The following is a 23,650-nucleotide window of genomic DNA, read 5'->3' as shown; positions in this document are numbered from 1 at the left end:
GGGAGTTAAGCCCTGCTGAACTCAAGGCGGTTTCCTCCTTAGTAGGAAAAAGAGACTGGGGGGAGGCCCTGGCGCATCAACAGCCAATGCCTGCTCAGCCCCTCACTTGCTTGCCAGGCCCTGATGGTGCAGGTCCTCCTCTCCTCCTCCCCCACCCCCGGCACAGAAGCTATGGCCCTACTAGGGTGACGGTGCATGTATCCACCGAGATGGCTCTGAGTGCCCTCTCTGGCATGTGTGCCATAGGTTCACCACCACTGCCCTAGCCCATAAGGTTGCACCTTGTTTTCATTTGTCTCAGTTCCCTAAATTCTTGTTTTTGTTTGTTTTTACATGCTTTTATATGAGTATTTTACTGGCTTTATGTTGTATTTTTACGTTAATGATATGGTTTATTGTTTTTATGTTGCACACTGCTTACAGATTTGATAAATGCTACACACATGCACACACACTATATTAGCAAAGGGATATAATGTAGAACAAAAATATTTGAGTTGGGGGAAAAACAGATGAGCTCAAGAAGGCTGTTAATATATTTTCTGAATGTAATAGGCAGTAGGGGAAATACCACAGAGCCATTTCCTTTGGTTTACATTGATGTTAACTGCATATCACCACCCATATTAATCTAAAGTAAAAGTTTCTGTAAGAATTTTAAAATGTTCTCAACCAATTGAGCCTCAGTGCCTAAACTAGGCCTTGAGATACATACAAGGCATGGATCTATTATATGCAGAAATAAAGAAGGTTATTTCTAAACTGCCAAATAAAGCTTCAGGGAAGTCTGGTTTTACTATCGGATTTTACAAAGCACTGTGCCTTAAACTAGTCCCAGATGTGCAGTTCAGGTTCGTGTACCTCATCTCTCCTTCCACCTTTATGTGAGGTGATAATATCTTTTATTCACAAACCTGGGAAAGATGTCCTTGACTGTACTAACCATAGACATTCATGTCGTTAAAGGTTGATTATAAAATTCTCCCAAGATCTGATAGATAGGGACCAATCCAGTTTTATAGAGCTTCCATTTGCACTGGGCTGCAGCCTGCCCATTTCAGCAGGCAAAGACTCCTGTCTCACACCTTGATCTTAAGAATGTTGGCCTTAAATTAACAGCCAGCACACTTGATACATATGTGCAGATTCTGTAGACATACCTGCACCCTCCTAGAAATATTACGAAATGAGAGAACACGCGGGTCCTATTTGCAGTCAGATCTGTGAGCTCAAACATTTGGAGTTGTATTCAACTAAGCATTACTCATTGTAGAACCACTGAAATTAGTGGACCTAAGTTAATAATGCGAACTCGTTTCAGTGAGTCTAACTACCATATTTACTTGAGTCTAATGTGCTGTCGAATCTAATGCACACCTCAATTTTCAGAACCTTGAAACCCTAAAATAGTATTTGCTGGTAAATGTAAATGTGCCATCGAATGCAATGCGCACCTTAATATTCGCAACATAATCTGGCCAAAAAAAGGTGAGCATCAGATTTGAGTAAATAAGGTAATGTTGGATGACTAATGTTGGCTACAGTTCTTTTATTGAGAGAGCTCAACTCACTTTCTCCTAGATATAAAAGTTTGCAGCTTATTGTTGTTTAGGCGGTGTTGCATTTCCCTTTGCTATTCTGCACCTGCTTTCTTTACTTTTAAAAAAATGATTTTGCAGAGATGCTTGGGGAATGTGATGTTTGCAAATTTTCTCTTGGACCAATTCTAGAACTTATCTATCCAAAGAGTTTTCCACTTCTCAGAAAGTTGCAACACAGTTCTTGTAAAAGGATCAAAACATACATTTAAATATGCATTTTGAAAGAAAATATCCATTAAAATATTAAAAGATACATTTAAATATGGAATTTGACAGGATTTTTTTTTAAAAAAATGCAGATTAATGTTGAATCAATGGAATGATTACTATGGAATCAGTGGCGAAGACCTACAGAAATAATGAGGGAAACAAACAGACCCACCCATCTCTATCATTTTCTCACTTAGCATATGGTGAAATCAGATGACTGCAGTATCTCAAAGTACATCTTTACATACATGGTGCTGTATTCAACTAATAATTGTGCAAACAGATGTCAATTGACATCTGCTTGCACAATGGGATTTTGATTTTGCCTCTCTTCCCTACACACTTGTGCCCCTTGCCACTCCCCATTCTGCTCTAGAGGATTGAGGGAACCCTCAGAACAGATTTAGGGGATGCACAGGGGCAGAAGAGAGGAGAGAAGGTCCTGCAATGAAGGTGAAAATTTTTATGCCCATGCAACAATATGCTTTGTACTACACTGAATATGACCCTTAGGCCCAGAAGTTTATAAATGGAGTCCAGCACCTTAAATAAAATCTATCATTTGGGTACTTCATTTTATTTTCCTCATGTTTGCTTTTTCTCATATCTGCTCTGGCCATTCATATATTTGAATTATATACTGTGCTTTTATTTCCAGTGCTTGGCTACTGCTACTGTCACTGTTTCCCAGTTTTCCTATTCTAGCAAAAAGAAAAGAAACGAAGAAGTGCTATCCCATAGTCCAGTGACGAAGCTGAAGGACTGTCACAACACATAGGGAGAAAGCACACATATAACCAAGGAAACAGAAATGTGACTCCTCCCCTTTAACCATCCAGCTAAATAGGGGAAGTGATGGCAAGTCACACCAGTTCAAGGAGACTTTCAGACACATTGACTTTTTTTATACATTGAAGCCAACAAAGATCTTCTATAGAGGAAGAGAAAGTAGCATGTCAAGTATCTGCAGGAGGAAGAGGGGGGAAATGGCCATTTTATGTAGATGATAAAATAATGTTTCTGCTTTAACCAGTCAAATAACTTCCCTTTTTATTATAATAACCATAATTATAATGGCGTTATCATCATTAATAGCTGTATAATAGCTACATAGTTATTAATAATGAAGCACAAAATCAATTTAAATTGTCAGAACTTTTGATGTTATCCTAAAGCTATTAAGACTGCATTCCTCTGCACACCAACTTGGCAGTCTGTCCCTTCTGAGCCTGGGATCTGCCTGGCTTTATTTTTCTCCTACTTTGAGGTGTCTTGAAGAGAAGAGACTGGTAGAGTGTCTTCCTGGATCAAATGGGAAGGAAAACATTGGGAGGTTGACGGCAGTAACAGCAGTGGCAGAGGTGGATATACTGCTTGTTATGTACCGTCTGAAACAAAAACTTTTATAACCATGTGACCAAAATAATAATGAAGATACTGTTTCCTATAGCCATGCAAAACCATATGTTGATCGTCTTATATAATTGAGAGGCTAAAAGTCAGGGATGCTTAAATAAAATATTGGGGGGAGAGGGTTCAGGTAAGCCCAGCCCCACATAATTGATCACATGCTGACACACGACAAGGTCTTTTCAGTGGTGGTTCCCTGGTTGCGGAATAGACACTTACCCCTTCCTTTGGGTGGGCAGCTGTTGCAGATCTTCACTCTTAGTCTCCAATTCTGGGCAGCCATGAATGTAAATGGCCAGGCCCTGCCTAATGGGGGGGGGGTCCCATTATTATTATCTTCTGGAGGAATTAGAAAACATTCCCATTACCCAGGCATTTGGTGGCTGAAGAATACTGCTTCTGACAACCTAACTACTTTTAGGATATTTAAAAACCCTTACAATTGAAAACATCTAAAAACAGTAATTGCTTTGTTTTTTTAAGAGTATTTTAACTGTTTCAGAATGATTTTTTCTTTGTTTCTGTTTGCTACCCTGGGATCTTTGGGTGGGGGAGGGGGTGAGTGGGATATAAATTAATTCAATAAATAATAGATATTTGATTGGTAATTATTTGCCTCCTTCTGCAAAGTGTACTTTAAAAAAAACTGAAATATGTTTTAGCTTCAAGCATGTCAACAGTATGAAAGCCTAGCCCAGAATACACACGTTGGAATTATCTTTGAAGGCAGAGCTATCCATGAAGGTTAGAGTATTTCCTAGTCTTACATCTTATAGCAAGGGAGGAAAACTGCTGGCACTTAAAACTGGCAGTGCTGCTATTCTTTTAAAACCCTATATCAGATTACTAATACCATGTGATGTCTTGCATAAAACTGGATAACATACATATCAGTTTGTATCCAGTACAAAGCTTCTCATAAATAAATAGGGCTAGAGGCATGTTTTGATGGCAGAGGGCAGCATTTTGCTCTCGTCTTATTGAGAGATGGCCCTGGTTTAGTAAAGATATGTTTTGCTGGCAAAAACTCCGCTGTCATCTGGTTAAGTGCTGAGATGTTGAGACATGAAGCTCAAGCAAACATTTCAGCTTAATCTTGAAGGGAATTGATTTACTTTGTAGAATTTCAAGGCTATTTATTTTACAGCACAGCCGCTTGTTTGTCTCTGATCAGTGTGACTTACATTTTTTTTATAAAAAAAAAAATCAAAATGGGATGCTGGAAAGGGAGGGGGGAAATAAAAAGGCAATAAAAGAAAACAGAGCCAAAGGGGGGGGGGACAAGCAATAAAATAAGTGAACTCATAGAAGACAAAAGCACAGATTCACACTCCTATGTTGTTAAAAAATAACTAACAACCATTTCCTTTCCTTAGAAGCAAGCTCTATTGATTTAATTGACACCGTACCTCTAACAAGGTGGGCTTGGGATCATAGCTTGGCACCCATATGAAAATACACAGGCCAAAATCCAGGAAAATCTTTGGCTTGCACTCAAGAAATTGCAGATATACCCCAAGGTTTTTATTTCCTTTCCTCTTCAGTGATGCACGTGCAAAGGGGACAGCATTCAGCTGTTTAATGAGAGAACTCTTGAACTATAGAACTCCAGTTTATTATAAATATATGAAACTGAAGTTCACTGGAAATAGACTTAAAAACAAGTTATAAGGAGTTTTGTTTCAGTCGCTTAAACAGATTCCATTGGAATCCATTTCAGCACTTATCATTTTAGAATTAGTCAAGCAAAGAGGGAGACATCAATGGCATTTTTGGATTATTGGTTTGGAGTTGGAATATCTATGGTTTGAACAATCTGTATCTTAGAAACAGTGCACCATATCAATGAGCATACAGAAAACAGGAATGGGGAACATTACCTTAACAAACATCTAATGTTACTCTAAAATACTTCAGATTGCCTTTATTTTTGTCCTCAGCTATTACTTTTCTAGAATGCTAACATTGAACCAGAAAACCCAGGACAGATAGCTTTGCAACTAAGGAAGGGTATTTTATTCATTTGATTTATTTCATTTTTCAAGTGCCATGCTGAGCAAAAGATTCCTATATTGAAGGGGGTTGGTCTAGATTACCCTCATAGTCCCTTCTAACTCTACAATTCTATGATTCTATGAACATATTATTATTCACACCTTCCTGTAATATATACTTTTTTGTAAACCCTGTTCAGCTGGCTAATCAAATCACAAAACTTGGATAAATGTGAATGTTGAAGGATAGTTGTGCTTCAGTTCTCATCTTGTTTCAAAAAGTATGAATTTGACAGATTCAACTTTAAATGTGAACTGAATCAGATTTCTTCCCCATCCCTCACAATAAGGTAAACAATTCAAAGCAGAAGTGGAAGCAGTTCGTGTGCGTGTTTTCTTTCAAAGAGTGAAATAAATAATACATTCTGTTCTTCCACCACATACTTTTTGTTGCTTTGTCTCAAACAAAATACTGAACTGACATTTCATTAAAAAGGATGAGTAATTTATACCAGTCAGTGACATAAAAGATCAACATGTACCCGAATAATGTGAAAACACACCCAGTAAAATGTGAATCATGCTTGTAAAATGCCCAGGTTCACAATTCTTTTTACACCTACGATCTTGTAATGCATTGATAATAGGCATAGACCTGTAAATTTTGTGTGAACTTTACAATCAGCCAATAAAGTGTTCCAATTGGTAAGTTTTTCTTCTCAACTACATATTTCATAATCTGGGTTGCCACTGCATGAATCCATTATCATTATCATCAACAACAACAACACTTCCATGGCCAAAATTCTTCTTCCATCCTTCTAAAGTCTTTGTACAATGCAAGAAAGTAGCATGCTTGTTTCACTGCTATTCTTAACATTAAATATAACCTTTAAACCTTTATACTAAAAAAGACGATCAAGATGCTCAACAACCATCATCCACAACTGTCCTATTTTAAAAAATATAGATTTGCAGTCAGAAATTCCAAAGCAGTGCCTTATTTCAAGAACAATTTAATCTCATGCTATGGCTTTACTAGAGAAAGTAATAAAATACAACAATATGACGGGAAGCTTCAGCTGACTGGAAAAGGCCATAGGTTGCACCCAATGCAAGTTCTACCCAAAGTAGACCCACTGAACTGAGATGACATGGCTAGCTTAGGTCCATTACGTTAATTGGCTGACTCTGTGTATGACTAGTTGGATGCAACCCTACCAATCTAGTCCAACACATTAGTTGAAAACAAGTTATTCTAAGTCAATTCCTTTTTATGCAATGATTTGAGCTCAACAGTATATTAGCATCCATAGCAATTTTCCACACAAATATCCATTATGAAATAAATGTTCTGCATGGGGAATATCAGAGTGCGTCTTACATTAAATACTGACAACCGGGCAAATAATGATGGTCCCGACCATTTGACGAAAGCTTTCCTTGTTCAAAATGTTTCAATATATTTGCAGGACTGTATCAGCATTGTGAAGCTTATAATGCAACCTTACACATGCAGGCTCAAGTAGTAATTCCTGTGAAACTAAATGGGAATGATTCCTAGGAAAGTGTGTATAGGATTGGAAATAGGAACCACGGATAGTTGAGATGTCAAGAAACTGAAATATTCTCATCTAAGCTTTTTGGGAGTGGGGAATTACACCAAAGTGCAGGATACAAAAGCCAATACTTATGCTCCAATTAGATATGGAATATACTGTTATGAAAAGTTTGGATGTGCTCCGTATCGGTCATATACGTAATGACTGTCTCCAAGAACATCCTTTCTGAAGACAGTGTTAATTGAAAGATATTTTGAGGAAGCCAGCATATGAGATATAAGGAACATTTAAGCAACATCCAAGTTATGTATTTTTTTTTAAAATCAAAAGTTTTGAAGGCATATCATCTATGCTAGAACTTAGATCTAGGAAGCCAAGCACAGTGACAGAACTGCACATCAACATGAACAATTTGAATCTCAGAGAATTGCAGAGTTGCAAGGGATCATCTAGTCCAATCCCCTGCAATGCTGGAATCTCAGAATCCATGGCAGATGGCTATCCAACCTCTGCTTATAAACCTCCAATGAAGGAGAGTCTGCCACCTTCTGAGGAAGCCTGTTCTACTGTTGAACAGCTCTTACAGTGAGAAAAGTATTCCTGATGTTTGTCATAATCTCTTTTATTCTTGCTTGAGAATTGCCCTGTTATTTGTGTACTTTTTTTTTTTAAGACCAAGCATTCTATTCTGCCTTACGAAAAAAATTGGTTTGTTCCCTCATATGGACATTAATGCAGATGTGTTGCATACAGTGCCAGTGGGGGAATTCTTTGTACAGGAGGACTCAAGCCCTTTTACTGGGATTCCCTCCCTGCTGCCTATGGAAGTTCTGTGGAAATTTCCTGCTACTGAATTATGGAGCTGACTAATCATGAGAAGGGAAAGTATTTTTTAATTCCCCCTGTTGCCCTAACTTTTCCCTGCAGAAGAGCCATAGTGTGCAGCATTTGGGCTGCCATCAGATTCAAACTCCTGTCTGTCATGAATCCTGTAACTTTTGGCTATTTCTATTTGTTGCTGTCTGAAGTGGATAGTATCATGGAGTTATTCAGCCACCACTTTACATTGACTAGTGCCTTTGATGTACATCTAACATACGGGAATCATAAGCAAGTGTGATCATGAAGGTGTGTCATGGCAGTGTTGCCAAGAATGCTGCTTTTATCTCTGTTTTCTCCTTGTTTCTAGAATGGCATAGGGTTGCCCCAGTGTTATGCTCTGCCTTCCTCTCCCACCCTCATTTATTGGGTGTGGCAAGAAAAGATTCCATAACAGATAAGAGAAAAATGAGTTTATACCATTGTACTGTACCCATACATAGCAAACCCCATCAGACTCAAAGGAAACACATAAAGTGGAGAAGAAGACTGCACTAATAAATACACCCATGCACCACATCCAATGTCTATCATGGCACAGATATCTACAGAAGGATTCTGCAATAAATTCTTCTAATATAGTCCAGTCCATCTGTCATAAACATTAGGTCCAAAGGCCACAGGTGCAGATAGAACTACAAAATTATGCCCATACAGTTTAGGAAAAGGGTAAAAAATCAACACAAAAGCATTGATTCCACCCCAACCTCTTTCCCCTGTAATTAAACGTTTATTTGTTCATAATAGCCACTACAGTTTTCTTTTCCTGTTTAAGTAATATAATACATGCTTCATTTCCTCCCACCATACAGAGATGATTTAGTTATTTGAGAGGGGTAGCACACAGCAATTTAACAAAATGAGCAGAGCTTCAATAGGACATCTTGTTTTCATATCTGGATATGGGACTGACATGACACAACTACAAATATGTACAATATGCACAAATCCTCTTTATGGTACTATTGGAAGGAAGGAACACTGAAATGAGCTGCAGACAAAGGAATGGGAATTTGCCAGTTATAATTAAAAAAAATACATACTTGTACAGGAAGTTCTATTTAAAAAGTGTACACATTCTTTTGTTGTGTTAACCCCAATTCACGCAGATTACTGAAACTATAACTGTTCATTGTACATTTTCAAGCTTAAGATATAAAACACTGGTTTCTGACACTGCAGTCTTACACAACTAGATCCTATTTCTAGGCAATGATTCAACAAAGTGCATTGCAGTGGCCAAGGCTGCACATTCAGAGTCCAGTAAAAGAAGATATGATTCTGCCAATAAGCTATCTGGCAAAGACCCAGTTGGTTAATTCAGCCTCTTGATCCTCCCCTGAACAGGTGTGCAGCATGACTCTAAGTTTTCTCAGTGGACTATACTTACAAAGCAACAGTGGCTAGACCAGGTTGGGGAATCACAGGCACATGTCAAGATCCTGACTCAAGCAACAGCCAATGTTCAGAGGTGGAGGAAGATAAGTAGCAACATCTGGGGCTACTACATTGTTGGATGAACAAAACCAGGTACCCAGTTCTGCAATTGAGGCTGATGGCTATGGACCTATGGACTCCAAACCAGGACTCTCACAAACTTCTTCCCTTGAGCCTGGTTCACCTGGGGACCCAAGTGTTTCCTGCTCCAAAATGCCTGCCCAGTGGTGTAAGGAGCACACTAGATAAGCCACAGGGAAAAGAAGTGCTCCCCTTCAGGCCAGAAGGCTGTCCCTTTAAGAAGTCACACTCCTCAGTGATGTGGCAGGGCAGCTTATGGTAAGTAATCTGGGCATGAGGCTTCAGTTTACCTGCAGCTTTTTCTCAAACCAAGTTGATCACCTGGAACTATATAAGATCACAAGACCCTGTTGCCTTGCTGTGCGTTCCTGCTGAGGATAGGTCAGACCAGCACAGTGCTTGCATATGTGCCCAAATCTCCATTTTGAAAAGTGTGTGCATATGGTAGCTTGCTTCCAATGCACATGCAGCACCTAACTGGATCGTGCTGGTGATGCTAATTAATTCCTCCCTTGAAATAGCAAAAATTTCAGTGACCCCTTACCTAGACATATGAAAATGCTGTAATGACACACACAGGACGTGTCTGCATTTTTCAGAGATCCAGTTTATCAATTCTTATATGCATTTATATAATAATAATCTTCACTATTTAAACATATGACACAGCTGAATTTGAGTGGGTAGGAGTTCTTCATCACACTGAAAATTGCCCTTCAGACAATGCCATCTTTATGAAAACAACATTTTGGGGGAGCATTGAGGACACCCACTTCCTCAAAACAGGCAGCTTCCATTAAGCATGTCCCTCAAGATCTGACAGCTTTCCCAATACTGGCCCTACAAAAATGTTCCAGAACTTTTAGGGGAATGCCAAAGAGTGCAGATGTTGTACACAATACAAACAGAAACTATTTCTTGTTTTAGTTCCACCCTCTTTTCAAAGAAACGAAGCCATTTCTGCTGGCAGAGATGAGTTCCTGGGCCTGGGCATGTTCCAAGAATGCATGGTTAATTCTCTTCTGGAGCTTTATGGGGACCTGAAGCTGAAAGATAGTTTTGGTCAAGCCATTCAGCGAGCTTGGTGATTTGAACTCTGATCCAAATTTAACTATCCACTAGAGCACACTGGATCTTAAGCCTCTTGATCCTATGCTCTCTTCATAAATCCAAGTTAAATCAAGTATCAGAAATAATCCCAGTTTAAATGTTACAAATTTATAAGCCTGACAGCCTGGCAAGTAACCCGCAAGACTCCTGCAATCTAAACCCTTTGGGAATTAATGTTACAGAGAGCTCTTGGCCTCTGTTTCAGAAGTACAATTCCGATTTAAGCATACAAATCCACCAGCTCCCATAGCACATATGGTCCTTAGTCCAAAGGCCCATAGGTACTGCTTTGGAAATTAAGCCATTCTGTAGCTCTTGACTTGCAAAGGATCAATTTTGCCTGCCAATATGTAGTGCTCTTCACCACATACTGTGTCTTAGAAAACCTCTCTTGTTGCAATGCAAATGTGAGAGTTGATTTTCCAGGGTAGAGTATGCAGGAGTGAGCCTCATAAATCAGACAGCTGGACCAACTCCTCTAACTGCAGCCTTGACTATCTTATGTACATTACAGTATGATTTTCAAATGGAAAATGAATACCTTTGGGTTGAAGACTTTGGCGCCAAGATTCAGCCTCTGAGTTTTTGAAATGCTTTCAAGCAGGTGCAGATGCCACCTGCTCAAGCATAAATGAGAATAATTCAAATGACTAGTTAGGTTTTTATTATTAAAAAGTCATATAGGTTTTTGAAGGTAAACCTACTGACTATTAAACCGAAAGACATGTTACTGTAAAGCTGAAGTGAAAAATAGTGGGAAAACATTCACAGGGTAATGAGCATGATTTTCAGCTCCATGTTATACAGTATTAACTCCATAGACAATAGCATCTGCAGAGTCTCCCAAAATAAGGAATTCATTTAATTTTTATGTGTAGTCCAATGGTTCAATACAAGATGGTGGAGGACCATGTTGTATTGGTTCCCTGCTGATACAGCACAGTATATAGCATTGGACAAGTGTGATGAGCAAACAGGCTAAGCAACTGTTTTGTACAATTTTTAAGTGCTGCTTTGTGGGGAGGACTCTTGAACCTCAATACATCAAAGCATTCCCAGCTGAGAACCAGAGATAACTAGATTCTCCTTGACTTTATTAATACTTTTAGAAGTTTTTTCAGTGTGCACTCATTAATGCGGGATTATCTAATTGATTTTTGATTTTTATTGTTATTCATGTTTTTATACTGTATTTTATGCTGCTTTTATAATTAAGTATTTTAAAGTGTTTTAAATTTGTTGTTAGCCGCCCTGAGCCCGGTTTTTGAACTGGGAAGGGCGGGGTATAAATAAAATATTATTATTATTATTATTAAAGAAAAGCTCATCAGTTTCAGAGAGCTGTCTCCCAGTTCAAAACACTGATACACACATGGACCTTATTGTATTGCCCACCCCACCACTTGCCACTGGAATTGTTATTCCTAGGACCAGCCTTACCTGAGAACTGCTTGAAAACACACATGGGAACAAGAGTGAGTTTCAAGTCTGAAACAGGACAACAAATGCATAAAACATTTTCAGCAAACTGTGGAATAACTGATTGGAATAGAGGGAAGATACCCTTGAAGACAACTTGCTCAGGTCTTAGAGTTCATAGCAATCAATCAGAACTTCATTGAGTGTAAGGCTATAAAATGAAAGGATTTTTGTGTACATGTTTTACAAAGGAGCATGGTCAACCTGAACATTGGCCACATACCTGCAGAACCTCACTTCCCACTGTAAGCTGGAGAATAACTTCTTGGCGAAATGGCACTCAAGTCATAATCAGGGCTGACTCAGTCATTAGACAGAGTGAGTACTGCAAACAAGTGTTTGGTTGAACAGATCTCTGTATGTCATTCACCCTCTCTACATCTCCTAAACTAGCCTTCAGGTGCAGTGGAGGATGATGTTCTGTTGCTCATGTTGAAGAGTCAGCTGCCAGTTTAAGCAGCTTTTGTACATGGAATGGTGGTGGGTTGGAGGATGTGTTGACTTGTCCTTCAGTTCAGTCAAAAGAAGAAGAAAGCCTTCAGTCATCAGCCCTGCATTGTGGGTGAGACAAGTTCATAGGACAATGAACTTCAACCAAGTTCAACCAGGACAATGGCAGCATCTCCACTTATGGTATTTCTGGGCCTGGAAATGGGTGTAAATGGAGACAGGTATTTGAAATTGTATCTTATAGGCCTATTCATAGTGGAATATCTGTCAAAAAAGTGGCTGTTCCCCTCCTCACTTTTAAGGGGCACCAAAAGCCTAGGGAATGTGGATACAATCACTGGACTCCAACTTCAGAATAAAGTCTAGGCTGACTGCATCCCAGGCCCTCAACCTTCTGGTGTTGTGCCAACAGAACAGTGAGAATGACGGGTCTCTAAAATATAGTATGTGGCTGAAGTCCGCCTATTATTTTTATCTGCAAATATTAAGGCTTTTGATGCTCCATATGTTATAGAAGAGACCAGATGTTTATGTAATTTGGCTTGTAAACAAAATTCATTGAAGCAACACAAATAGTTGGCCTATTGCATTCTAGGGCAAGAGCAAAAGGCAGAAATGTAAAGAGGGAAGCCACTTGCTCCCAGTTTTTTCTACTTCAGGATCTGTGAATCATTAATCAAGAGGCAAACCTGTGACAGGTGAAGAGAGACAACAGCTCAGGGTGGGCGACTGCCCATCCTGCAATAGGAAACAAATGTTCAATATTCTTCTACCCAAATGCACTGGAACAATGTGCAACATGTTAGAGTAATCTGATAATCTTCAACAGGTAATAGTCAAAATACATGCTGCCCTCAAAGACAGTTGCCCCAGATACCATTTTTCAGAAGCTATTGCCCAGTGAAATGTAGCCGCAAATCCATAGCTTGCACCTTACATTATCTAAGCTCTTGCAGATTCTTGGACCTAACCTTCTCAGCTACACAGCTGCAAATAAAATGTTTTAGGTGTGTTTTAAGTGCAATATGCAATGTGACACTAGATGGCGATGGTGAACCTTATGGAAAATTCAATGTATTTTTTAAAAAGCTTTTTTAAAAAGCATTTTCAGAACATTTTTTATATGTGTGTAGATTCCACCCTACAGTCAGTCCCTACTGAGTGATGACACAAGGGAAGGGACTACAGCTCAGTGGTAAGAACACAAGTTTTGCATGCAGATGGCCTCAGGCATCTCTGGGTAAGGCTGGAAGAGATTCCTGCCTGAAACCCTGAAGAATTGTTTCCAGTCACTATAAATAATTACTAAACCAGGAAGCCCAGATAGCTTTATACAGTTACATTTACCATTTTTCCACCACGAGGTACCTTCCAAATGTTTTGCATGCCTGTTTCCTTCAGCTCTAACCAAAATCTCCAATGGTCAGGCATGATGGAAGTTGTAGTCCAAAACAGCAGGTTGGGGGAAAGCTGATTTAAAAACTATAGCTCCATGTCAGGATGATTGCAGCACTAGTCTCATGAATTATGTGACTTTCATATCTTTTTAAAACTTTTTAACAGACAGCATCTCTTGAGGACACCTTTCATGTTCCACAGGAGGCTGTTTGATATCCTGCTTCTACCTTCGACTTACGATAATGGACAGGAAAAATCAGAAGTGTCCACGACAAATTATGGAATCACATATAATTAATGTTCAAAATTGTTTATGACTCTCTGAAAGGGACTGGTCAGCAAGGGGGCAGCCCAAGTATCACAGGCCAAGACTGGTGTGTAGTGGGAAGAAATGGGAACCTGCATATATTAGGGAAAGATTGGTTCAGGCTTGCCACTAGTACATAGCATCAGGATCTGAATTCAGTTGGTTTTTTTAAAAATGAAAAATGGGTAATATGAGATCAGAACCTCGAATTATAACTTGCAACCAAGAACAAAACTAAGGTTGAATCATAAGATGTTAAGAACAAAGTTTAAGCGTTATACCTGGTTGAGGGTTTTGGGTTAAGGGGAGAAGGCGTGGTGGAAGAGCTGTAGTAAGTTACCCTGATATATATCCATGAAGCCATATAAAACTATTGATTCAAGCAGCAGATTCCAAAATCAGACTATTCTGTTGCTTCCAGCCTCCATCTCACTGGAGGGAAGCCATTTTGGTATTACTAATCTAAACATATTTAAGACCAGCATTGAGTCTAGGTCACAACACATATTTCAAGGAGGAATTAAACATATTTAACTCTGCCAGGCAAGGCATATTTAATTACTCATTAAATTGTTTTTATATATTTTAAAACTCTTTTTATACCACCATGTGAGGACACTTGTCCTGAAAGGCAGGATATAAATCTATTAATAAAACTCATACGCCATTATAATGCCCTGCTCCTTTCCCTCTCCTCCCACCCCATAAATCAGTGCACGCACACACAACCCTCCTCTCTGCGTGATCCAGCTCCTTCCACTCTACCAGCATATTAAACCATTCTCCCTCTCCACCAACATGTCCATGGCTTTGCTACTCACCTTCTGAGGTGCTTCTCTAGGCCAATATGGGAAGCAATGGAAGCTGTGCCCTGCCAGGCACCGCATAGTGATATGACCTAGCACAGTTTTCAGTCCACACACACACATTCAGAACTGATGGATGGGTAGAGAGATAGACCTTGCCCAGCAGATCATTGTTCAGGTACCCATCTCACCTCTGCCTTTTGCCCAAACAGCTCCAATGGTAACCAGCCACTACTGTAGATGCCACAGGGCAGTCTAGGAAATAGTCGGGGGTGGGAAACTTTGATGTACTAGACCACACAACCTAGTGGAGCACGGCCTCCCCACCTCCCTTCCATTCCCAAGTCATGATGGACATTCATTGTGAGAAAGTTTCTTTAAAAATGCTACCAAATGGATACGAAGAACAATATAATAAAATGGTAAAATGATACCTTATGCTTTGAAAGATATTTCCTTTAAGAAGCAATAAACTGAATTTCTGTGCATCTGAGGAAGGGTTCCACAAAAACATTTTGTGTATTTTGCTTTACATAGTACAATTTTGACACGCGCGCACACAAACACACACACTCACTCTCTCACATACGCTTTCTTTTGTTCGGTGCTGCCCCTTTTGAAACATACGATATAGTTGTTATTGGAATTTTAATTCCAAGTCTGTCCTACAAAGCATGCATTGCTTTATTCATACTAATCTGTTCTAACATGAGTATGGTATTCTAAGGTTTTACCATTAATACTGGCATAAAGAAACATTCAGTTTTAGTAAGGCTGGTTAAAGTATTCAGCGTAGGTAGAAGCTCAGTTCCAGCACTCTGCACTGACCTCTAGTGGATTATTTGTTTTAAGTGACTGAATGCAAACTATTAACTTTACTGTCTTAACATATATATAGTAGAGTTATTCCCTCGTTGCATAATATCAATAAGCTCCAACAAATTAATGCAACTTTTAATTAATGGAAAACTCTAAGACAGAAAAAATACTTGCATGTGTTTGAAATACAAGTCCCCACGGAGGAGTTTCTCTCATATATATATATATATATATATGCTTTCGTAGATTTTCACGGGTACAGGAATGCAGGTTTTGGTGTCCTCGGGTGTCTTCCCGTGTAAAAGTTGGGGTGTCTAGGCGACGTTTCGACGAGGTCTCACTCGTCATCTTCAGGCTGGTGCTTTCGGCTTCTTGTTACTGGAACAGAGCGGGATCTCAATGTTTGAGTTCCTATAAATACTGTAGAGGGGGTGTGGTGTCTAGCCTCCAATGTTCTGGGCAGAGAGGAAGTTCCCAGGCTAGTGTGCCTTTTCTTCTTTTGTTCCTTAATTACTTGAGAGATACCTTGAGTGATTTTGAGGATATCACTCAAGAAATCACTCAAGGTATCTCTCAAGTAATTAAGGAACAAAAGAAGAAAAGGCACACTAGCCTGGGAACTTCCTCTCTGCCCAGAACATTGGAGGCTAGACACCACACCCCCTCTACAGTATTTATAGGAACTCAAACATTGAGATCCCGCTCTGTTCCAGTAACAAGAAGCCGAAAGCACCAGCCTGAAGATGACGAGTGAGACCTCGTCGAAACGTCGCCTAGACACCCCAACTTTTACACGGGAAGACACCCGAGGACACCAAAACCTGCATATATATATATATATATATATATATATATATATCACAATATGGCACTAGACCTACAGTTACTGTATAATATATAGCTTACTATTTTTCATTGCTAAGTACCCACTTAATGTAACAACAATAATAAACAAATTTTCTAGCAGAAAGCAAACATAATGGATTGGATCCAGAATTTGCTACCAGTTTCACTTGGGACATTCTCACCAATAAAAAGTCATTTTCACTAGTGGGCAAATGCCACATTGTTCCAGATCAGACATTGAAGGACATAGGGTGCTGTAGGGAGATGGAAGGAAATTGATGCAAGTTATCTTGCACCTCCCTATTCTAAGAGTTCGGAAAGTTATGTCTTCCCCATTTCTCTACTGAGTCAGAAGCCTTCCACAGACAGAAGGAGCTCTTCTATTCTCAGGAGGCAAAGTCAGGATCCAATATTAATCAGTACTGGTTTTGCGACAACAAATGCGGTTCTATTGCTTATCGTAAGAAGCACGTCTCCTGAGTAAAAACCAGCAAAACTATTTCTATATTTTCTCCTGAACGGAACATAGTAAATAGCCATAATCAATCACATGATTTCTGGAGCAATTACACTGTATACAACAAGTCTCCTCCTGAGAAGTATTGTGGCTTAGCAATTTTTATGAGCTAAAGTAGTTGTGTGTTGTTTTTTTAAAAAACTTTCTTGAATTCATTTCTGTTCCATGATGCATTTCCTCCTATCTTCCTAAAGAGCCACATCACTGATTGCCATGGGGGTTGGGTAGTTTTAGAAGTATCTGCTTTACATAACACAAACAATGCAACTAAGCACGATTCTAAGCTCTATAGGTTGCAATTCTATAAACACTTACCTAGGAGTAAGTCCCACAGAACTTAGTGGGGCTTACTTCTGCATAGACATGGATAGGAGTGCAATATGAATGACCAGTTTCCTTTTTAAGTCAAATTAGTGTTTCTGGAAATGTGAGCAGAATTATGGGAACCTGTGGATAGATCACCTGGAGTCTGACCATGGTTTATGGGTAAAAACAAAGGGAGAATAAGGAATGATAAGCTCATGATAAGAAAGAATGACAGAGATCTTCCACATAATTCAGGGATATATGATTTTATACCAGCTTACCTTTACCTGGCGATTCAGTAAAGTTGCCCAAAAGGTCCCCGGCTCTGTCATTTACTAATTTGCGCACAATTTTGCCTTCCGTTCCAGGGATTTTGAGATTGACGCAGGCAGATGGATCCCATTTCCTTACTATTTTCTAAATTAAAGACATAAGTATTTTCACTTTAGCCCTCATGTTTTGCACTGACAAAATAAAATTAAATCCAAAGCAGGCCCCTACTGGCACATTAGAGGTTTTCACACCAGATGCTGAGCAAACACATCAGAAGACACTGTAATGTACAGTAGAGTGGCTACATGAAGAGTCAAGTCACTCAGATCTTCTCACAAGATCTTCCGTCAGCAGTATGACAAAGTATTCCCTAGCTTACTACTCCAACATTTTCTCCTTACCTCTGGTTTTGCAGCAAGGTCACATTCCATGAAAAACATCCTGCCCAGCTTGGTACAAAAGGGCCCCAAAGAATCAGAATGCAGAAGGCTCTGTAACTTGCTGACTAACTTTGCCCTGTGTTATTTACTAACTACACAAAGAAAATGCTGTCTATTCAAAACACATTTCAGAACTCTTTTCACAGAAAGTGAGTGAACAAACGGTCCCATGTCCCAAGCTGTGGTCACATCTCCCATGAGGCCGGCTGATTGTTGCAGAGCATGGAACCGAGTGATACCAATGCCAGTCACCACAAGGCACTTCTGTAAACAACTTTGTGTGAGTGAGTGTGTGTGTTTGTCCTCTTGTGAAGAAAGTAATAGTATGATTTCTTTGCATTATTATATGACAGAATAAAGTTACAAACATGTTCTGTGCACGTGGCCATTACATCTCGCTTCTCTTTAAGAAAGAAAACAAGCGCACACACAAACTTCAATCTTTAAACAGAAGGCCCAGAGGGTCAAAGTTAGCGGGACATGAAATTACTGTATCAGAATACAGTGGTACCTTGGTTTTCGAATGTCTCAGAAGTCGAACATTTCGGCTTTCGAACACCGAAAACCCAGAAGTAACTGCTTCGGTTTTCAAATACTTTTTGGAAGCCGAACATGCCACGCGGCTTCTGTATTGAGTTTTCCAGATGTAAATGCTTCTGGAAATGCATGCTTCGGAAATTGAATGGTCTTCTGAAATGGATTATGTTCGAGGTACCACTTTACTGTATAAAGTTAGGGATATTCAAGTAAGATTGATCTACGTAACTCTATTGAGGAAATAGATTTCAGCTGTGCTATTTTCCTAGAAAAAAGATGATGGAACTGTTGTGGAGGGGGGGAGCGATTAAAAAAATCAATCCTCCTGTCAGACTGGGAATATCCCGTCACTCACACAGTTTAGGATATTCTACCATTCTTCTGCAGAAGTTTTTTTTTTCTTTCAGCACACATATATGTCTTTCTTTCGGCTCACATATATGTCAAACAAAGCTTTAATAATAAAGAAAACTGTAACACAATAACATACTGTCTGAGAGAAACTAAAACAACATCCTGAGGCAAAAATGGCAGTTGGTCTCTCTAACTGAACTTAACTGAACACCCAAAGGGAAGGGCCAATTCCAGAACACAACACTTAAGCTCCGCCCAGCAGATGACATTCTACTAATCAAATGAGACCCCAGTGCCTTTCTTACAGGAACTCACCCTGAATGCCTCTCATGTTCTCTTATAATGGAAATGACGCCCACCTGAGAGGTGCTGGAACTGAGTTCCTGTGAGTTCCAACTGAAAAAAGCCCTGGATTTCAGCAAAGCAATTACTGCTGTATTTAGAATATCCATTTTTCAAAGTTTTATGATTATCAGTCAAATCTATATTTCTGCTTTCGTCTTCGCTTTCCTTGAAGGGTATTTTTGAGTTTCAATATAACAAAAAAACAAGAGCTACGATGAGGCACCCACTTCAGCATTATGCCGTAATTGTACATGTGTACATGGTGCTTTCTTTAAAGTTAAAGGATCTGCCTTCTTAATTAGATGCACAGGAAATACATGAAGACTAGAACACTCACCAGCTCTCTGGATTGGGACAGCTATGTATGTTGGGTGGGGTGTGTGCATGATTATGTCTCATGTGGTGCTATATTTGCATATAGGCTTTCCCCTATGGCATTTAAAATTACTATCTCACAATATACCTTCCCACACATAGTACATATAGGCTGGATATGCTGAAACATGGGGGGGGGGGGTTGTTTCGTTTAAATATTCTCACAGGGAATAATTTTTCAAGCTGTAAGAGAATGTTTTGTCATTATTACATTTAATTTTAATTTTTACTTCAGGAATAGTATTTTGTAGTAATATCTTCTCACCCCACCTCCTATTACCACTATTCTACTTTTCTGAGAAGAAAGGTGGGACATAAACATGAATTTTAAAAATGTGAATATAGTAACATCAAAATTCATAAAGACATGCTTAATACATAGTAAAGAAGCCACATGATTTGGACGGTATCTAAAATTTCAATACTGTATAACCAGACTTGAACAGAGAAGTTTCTGTTCTAAAAAACAACCTATTGATCCTAGACAAGTCTCAGTCACACCACTACCGAAAGTGGCCACTTTTTCCTTTCCAGAACTTAGTTATTCCAAAACTCACAGCTACATTCCCCTTCTATAATTACAAGGAGGGAAAGAATAATCCAATTATAAATCCCCAGAAACTATTTGGGGTGGGGCTTTTTAAATACATAATTTCCAATTAAAGTCTGTATCAATTCTGAATTTGTTAATATCTTCCCTCCCTGGCATAATGTGTCTTCAAAACAACAGCAACCCAGCAACAACATTGTAACATTTTTATCTTTTGGGGGGTTACTTTGACACTTGCTGCCCTCTGCAGCTACTTTTCCAAGATAAGCTAAAAGCACAGGACACAATATAGCAGCATATTACCTTCTAGCAATCCTCCCCAATGGTCAAAATCTTTCTCTAATGTTTATTCAGAAGTCACCAAAGGTTCCCTGCAACTTCTAATTCTATGCCATCTTCTCCTATTGCTCCCTATTTCGCAGTATTACCGATAGATAGCTTCTTAGTTGCTTGTTAATTAGCCACTTGCCATTTCCCATGGAGGTGCTTTAATTACTGGTTTCCTCTCATTATTTGAAATCCCCAAACGTAGAAAAGCTGCTCTAGTTCACATTTGACTAGGTCTCCATCGCCTAATGGCCAAGACCAATGGCATCCAAAAGAGACTGAATAGGAATAGGCAAATCTGTCCATTTTTGTTTCTCGCGGTTTCTCATTTTTCCATTCTTAAAATCCATTCTTAACCTTACTGCAGCAGCTTGTGGGTTTTTGTTTTTTTTTAAAGTCCTCGTGAAAATTTAAGTACACGTTTGTACAGATTTCTCCTAATACACACATTTTTTGCCTAATATGAACATTTTTTTGCAATAAAATCCCCATATAATTCATTTTTGTATGCCGTCTTGACTAATATATACATTGTAATGCACACTTTACCTTAGGATATGCATTATTGTACACATTACTTGGCTGGAGAGCTACACTGCATAATTTGTAGAAGTGTGAATTTTCAGTTTGTGTGTTGCTTTGGAAACTGACTTTAAATGTGAATTGAATTTCTCCCCCATCCCTCCTTTTCCCCATTGGTGAAAGAAAATCCCTGAGAAGCAAGAAGGCTGTCCATTCACCCACGAGGCACTTGTTTTCTGAGCAGCAGAGAAGGAGAAGATGGCAACTGTAGCAAGGAGACAAGTGGGCACATTTCCTGCAAGCAAGTGATAATGACTGAGATGGAGATTGACTGAGATGAAGAACCCATAGTTCTCCAGTTCACATCATTCCTAATGTAAATGCTCCCAAGCAACTGGTAGTTCTGGAGATGGCAGCTGATCCCATTTTAGAATGCCCATCCCAGTTTACAAGCAGTTTACAGCTGCTGCCATGGGTGGATCTAGATACAGGAAAAGAAACACTAGAAATAAGTCAGAAATTAGATCATTATAAAAAGGAAATAAATCCTTATGGAAAACCACATTTTAAAATTTCCTGCTCTCTGGCGCCATCTGGTGTTGCATGTTTATAGTGCATTCAAATTGCTGTTTCTTTACTAATGTAGCTGAGTGACGTCTTCCCTAACAACAGCTAATAATGGAGTGGAGTAAAGCCAAGGAATGCACAAAGGTCTTGCTTTTTTCATACAGAGAAAAAGAGAGTCACACGAGAAGGTACAAAATAGGAGGACCCATTGGGTTTGGCAGGTGGTAAGTAGCCTCAAGTAGATACAAGTAGATCCAGAGCTGATGAAGTGGCTGGGCCAAAGCCGAAAGGATGCTCAGTTGCGGATATGCCTGGAAGCGAAAGGAAAGTCCAATGCTGTAAAGAAAAATATTGCATAGGAACCTGGAATGTAAGAACCATGAACCTGGGTAAGTTGGAGGTGGTCAAAAATGAGATGGCAAGAATAAATATTGACATCCTGGGCATCAGTGAACTAAAATGGACGGGAATGGGTGAATTCAGTTCGGATGACCATCATATCTACTACTGTGGGCAAGAAACCCGTAAAAGAAATGGAGTGGCCCTTATAGTCAACAAAAGAGTGGCGAAAGCTGTACTGGGATGCAATCTCAAAAATGATAGAATGATCTCGATACGAATCCAAGGCAGACCTTTTAACATCACAGTAATCCAAGTTTATGCACCAACTACTTGTGCTGAAGAAACTGAAATTGACCAATTCTATGAAGACTTACAAGACCTTATAGAAGTGACACCAAAGAAGGATGTTCTTCTCATTATAGGGGATTGGAATGCTAAAGTAGGGAGTCAAGAGATAAAAGGAACAAGTGGCAAGTTTGGCCTTGGAGATCAAAACGAAGCAGGGCAAAGGCTAATAGAGTTCTGTCAAGAGAACAAGCTGGTCATCACAAACACGCTTTTCCAACAACACAAGAGACGACTCTACACATGGACATCACCAGATGGGCAGCATCGAAATCAGATTGATTATATTCTCTGCAGCCAAAGATGGAGAAGCTCTATACAGTCAGCAAAAACAAGACCTGGAGCTGACTGTGGCTCAGATCATCAGCTTCTTATAGCAAAATTCAAGCTTAAACTGAAGAAAGTAGGAAAAACCACTGGGCCGGTAAGATACAATCTAAGTCAAATCCCTTATGAATACACAGTGGAAGTGAGGAACAGGTTTAAGGATTTAGATTTGGTGGACAGAATGCCTGAAGAACTATGGATGGAGGCTCGTAACATTATACAGGAGGCAGCAACGAAAACCATCCCAATGAAAAGGAAATGCAAGAAAGCAAAGTGGCTGTCCAATGAGGCCTTACAAATAGCGGGGGAGAGAAGGCAAGCAAAATGCGAGGGAGATGGTGAAAGATACAGGAAATTGAATGCAGATTTCCAAAGAATAGCAAGGAGAGACAAGAAGACCTTCTTAAACGAGCAATGCAAAGAAATAGAGGAAAGCAATAGAATGGGAAGAACCAGAGATCTGTTCAAGAAAATTCGAGATATGAAAGGAACATTTCGTACAAAGATTTCCATAATAAAGGACAAAAGTGGAAAGGACCTAACAGAAGCAGAAGACATCAAGAAGAGGTGGCAAGAATACACAGAGGAATTATACCAGAAAGAAATGGATGTCTCGTATACCCCAGGTAGTGTGGTTGCTGACCTTGAGCCAGACATCCTGGAAAGTGAAGTCAAATGGGCCTTAGAAAGCACTGCAAATAACAAGGCCAGTGGAAGTGATGGTATTCCAGCTGAACTATTTAAAATTTTAAAAGATGATGCTGTTAAGGTGCTACACTCAATATGCCAGCAAGTTTGGAAAACTCAGCAGTGGCCAGAAGATTGGAGAAGATCAGTCTACATCCCAATCCCAAAGAAGGGCAGTGCCAAAGAATGCTCCAACTACCGCACAATTGCACTCATTTCACACGCTAGCAAGGTTATGCTTAAAATTCTACAAGGAAGGCTCAAGCAGTATGTTGACCGAGAACTCCCAGAAGTGCAAGCTGGATTTAGAAGAGGCAGAGGAACCAGAGACCAAATTGCAAACATGCGCTGGATTATGGAGAAAGCTAGAGAGTTCCAGAAAGACATCTACTTCTGCTTCATTGACTATGCAAAAGCCTTTGACTGTGTCGACCACGGCAAACTATG

At 39.5% G+C, this 23,650-nt stretch overlaps 1 protein-coding gene and 1 long non-coding RNA gene across 9 annotated transcripts in view; one reads left to right on the top strand and one right to left on the bottom strand.

Annotated features, from left to right (window-relative positions):
• ST18 (ST18 C2H2C-type zinc finger transcription factor) overlaps window positions 1–19,028 on the bottom strand; it is a 185,263-nt gene extending 166,235 nt beyond the window's left edge. Inside the window, exons 1-2 of one of the 8 annotated variants that reach the window (XR_014566478.1) lie at window positions 17,887–18,336; window positions 17,494–17,629 (exon numbers count right to left, since the gene is read on the bottom strand). Coding sequence is in view for 5 of the 8 variants with exons in the window: in XM_083747584.1 (XP_083603710.1) it covers window positions 17,494–17,629; window positions 17,887–17,925 (175 nt within the window). In the remaining 3 variants the exon portion in view is untranslated. Of the gene's footprint in view, window positions 1–17,493; window positions 17,630–17,886 lie in introns of all 8 variants that reach the window. The other 7 variants (XM_083747587.1, XM_083747586.1, XM_083747590.1 and 4 more) reach the window with 7 other exon arrangements.
• Window positions 19,029–19,088: 60 nt separating this feature from the next.
• On the top strand, window positions 19,089–21,497 carry LOC310848723. Its single transcript, XR_014566543.1, has 2 exons — window positions 19,089–19,201; window positions 21,119–21,497. It is a non-coding gene; the product is annotated as an uncharacterized lncRNA (long non-coding RNA).
• Window positions 21,498–23,650: the final 2,153 nt, after the last annotated feature.

This window comes from Podarcis gaigeae (assembly GCF_964106915.1).
Source record: "Podarcis gaigeae genome assembly, chromosome: 7".
NCBI lineage: Eukaryota > Metazoa > Chordata > Lepidosauria > Squamata > Lacertidae > Podarcis > Podarcis gaigeae.
The sequence above is the reverse complement of the archived record's forward strand: the minus strand, read 5'-3'. Positions and strand labels throughout refer to the sequence as shown.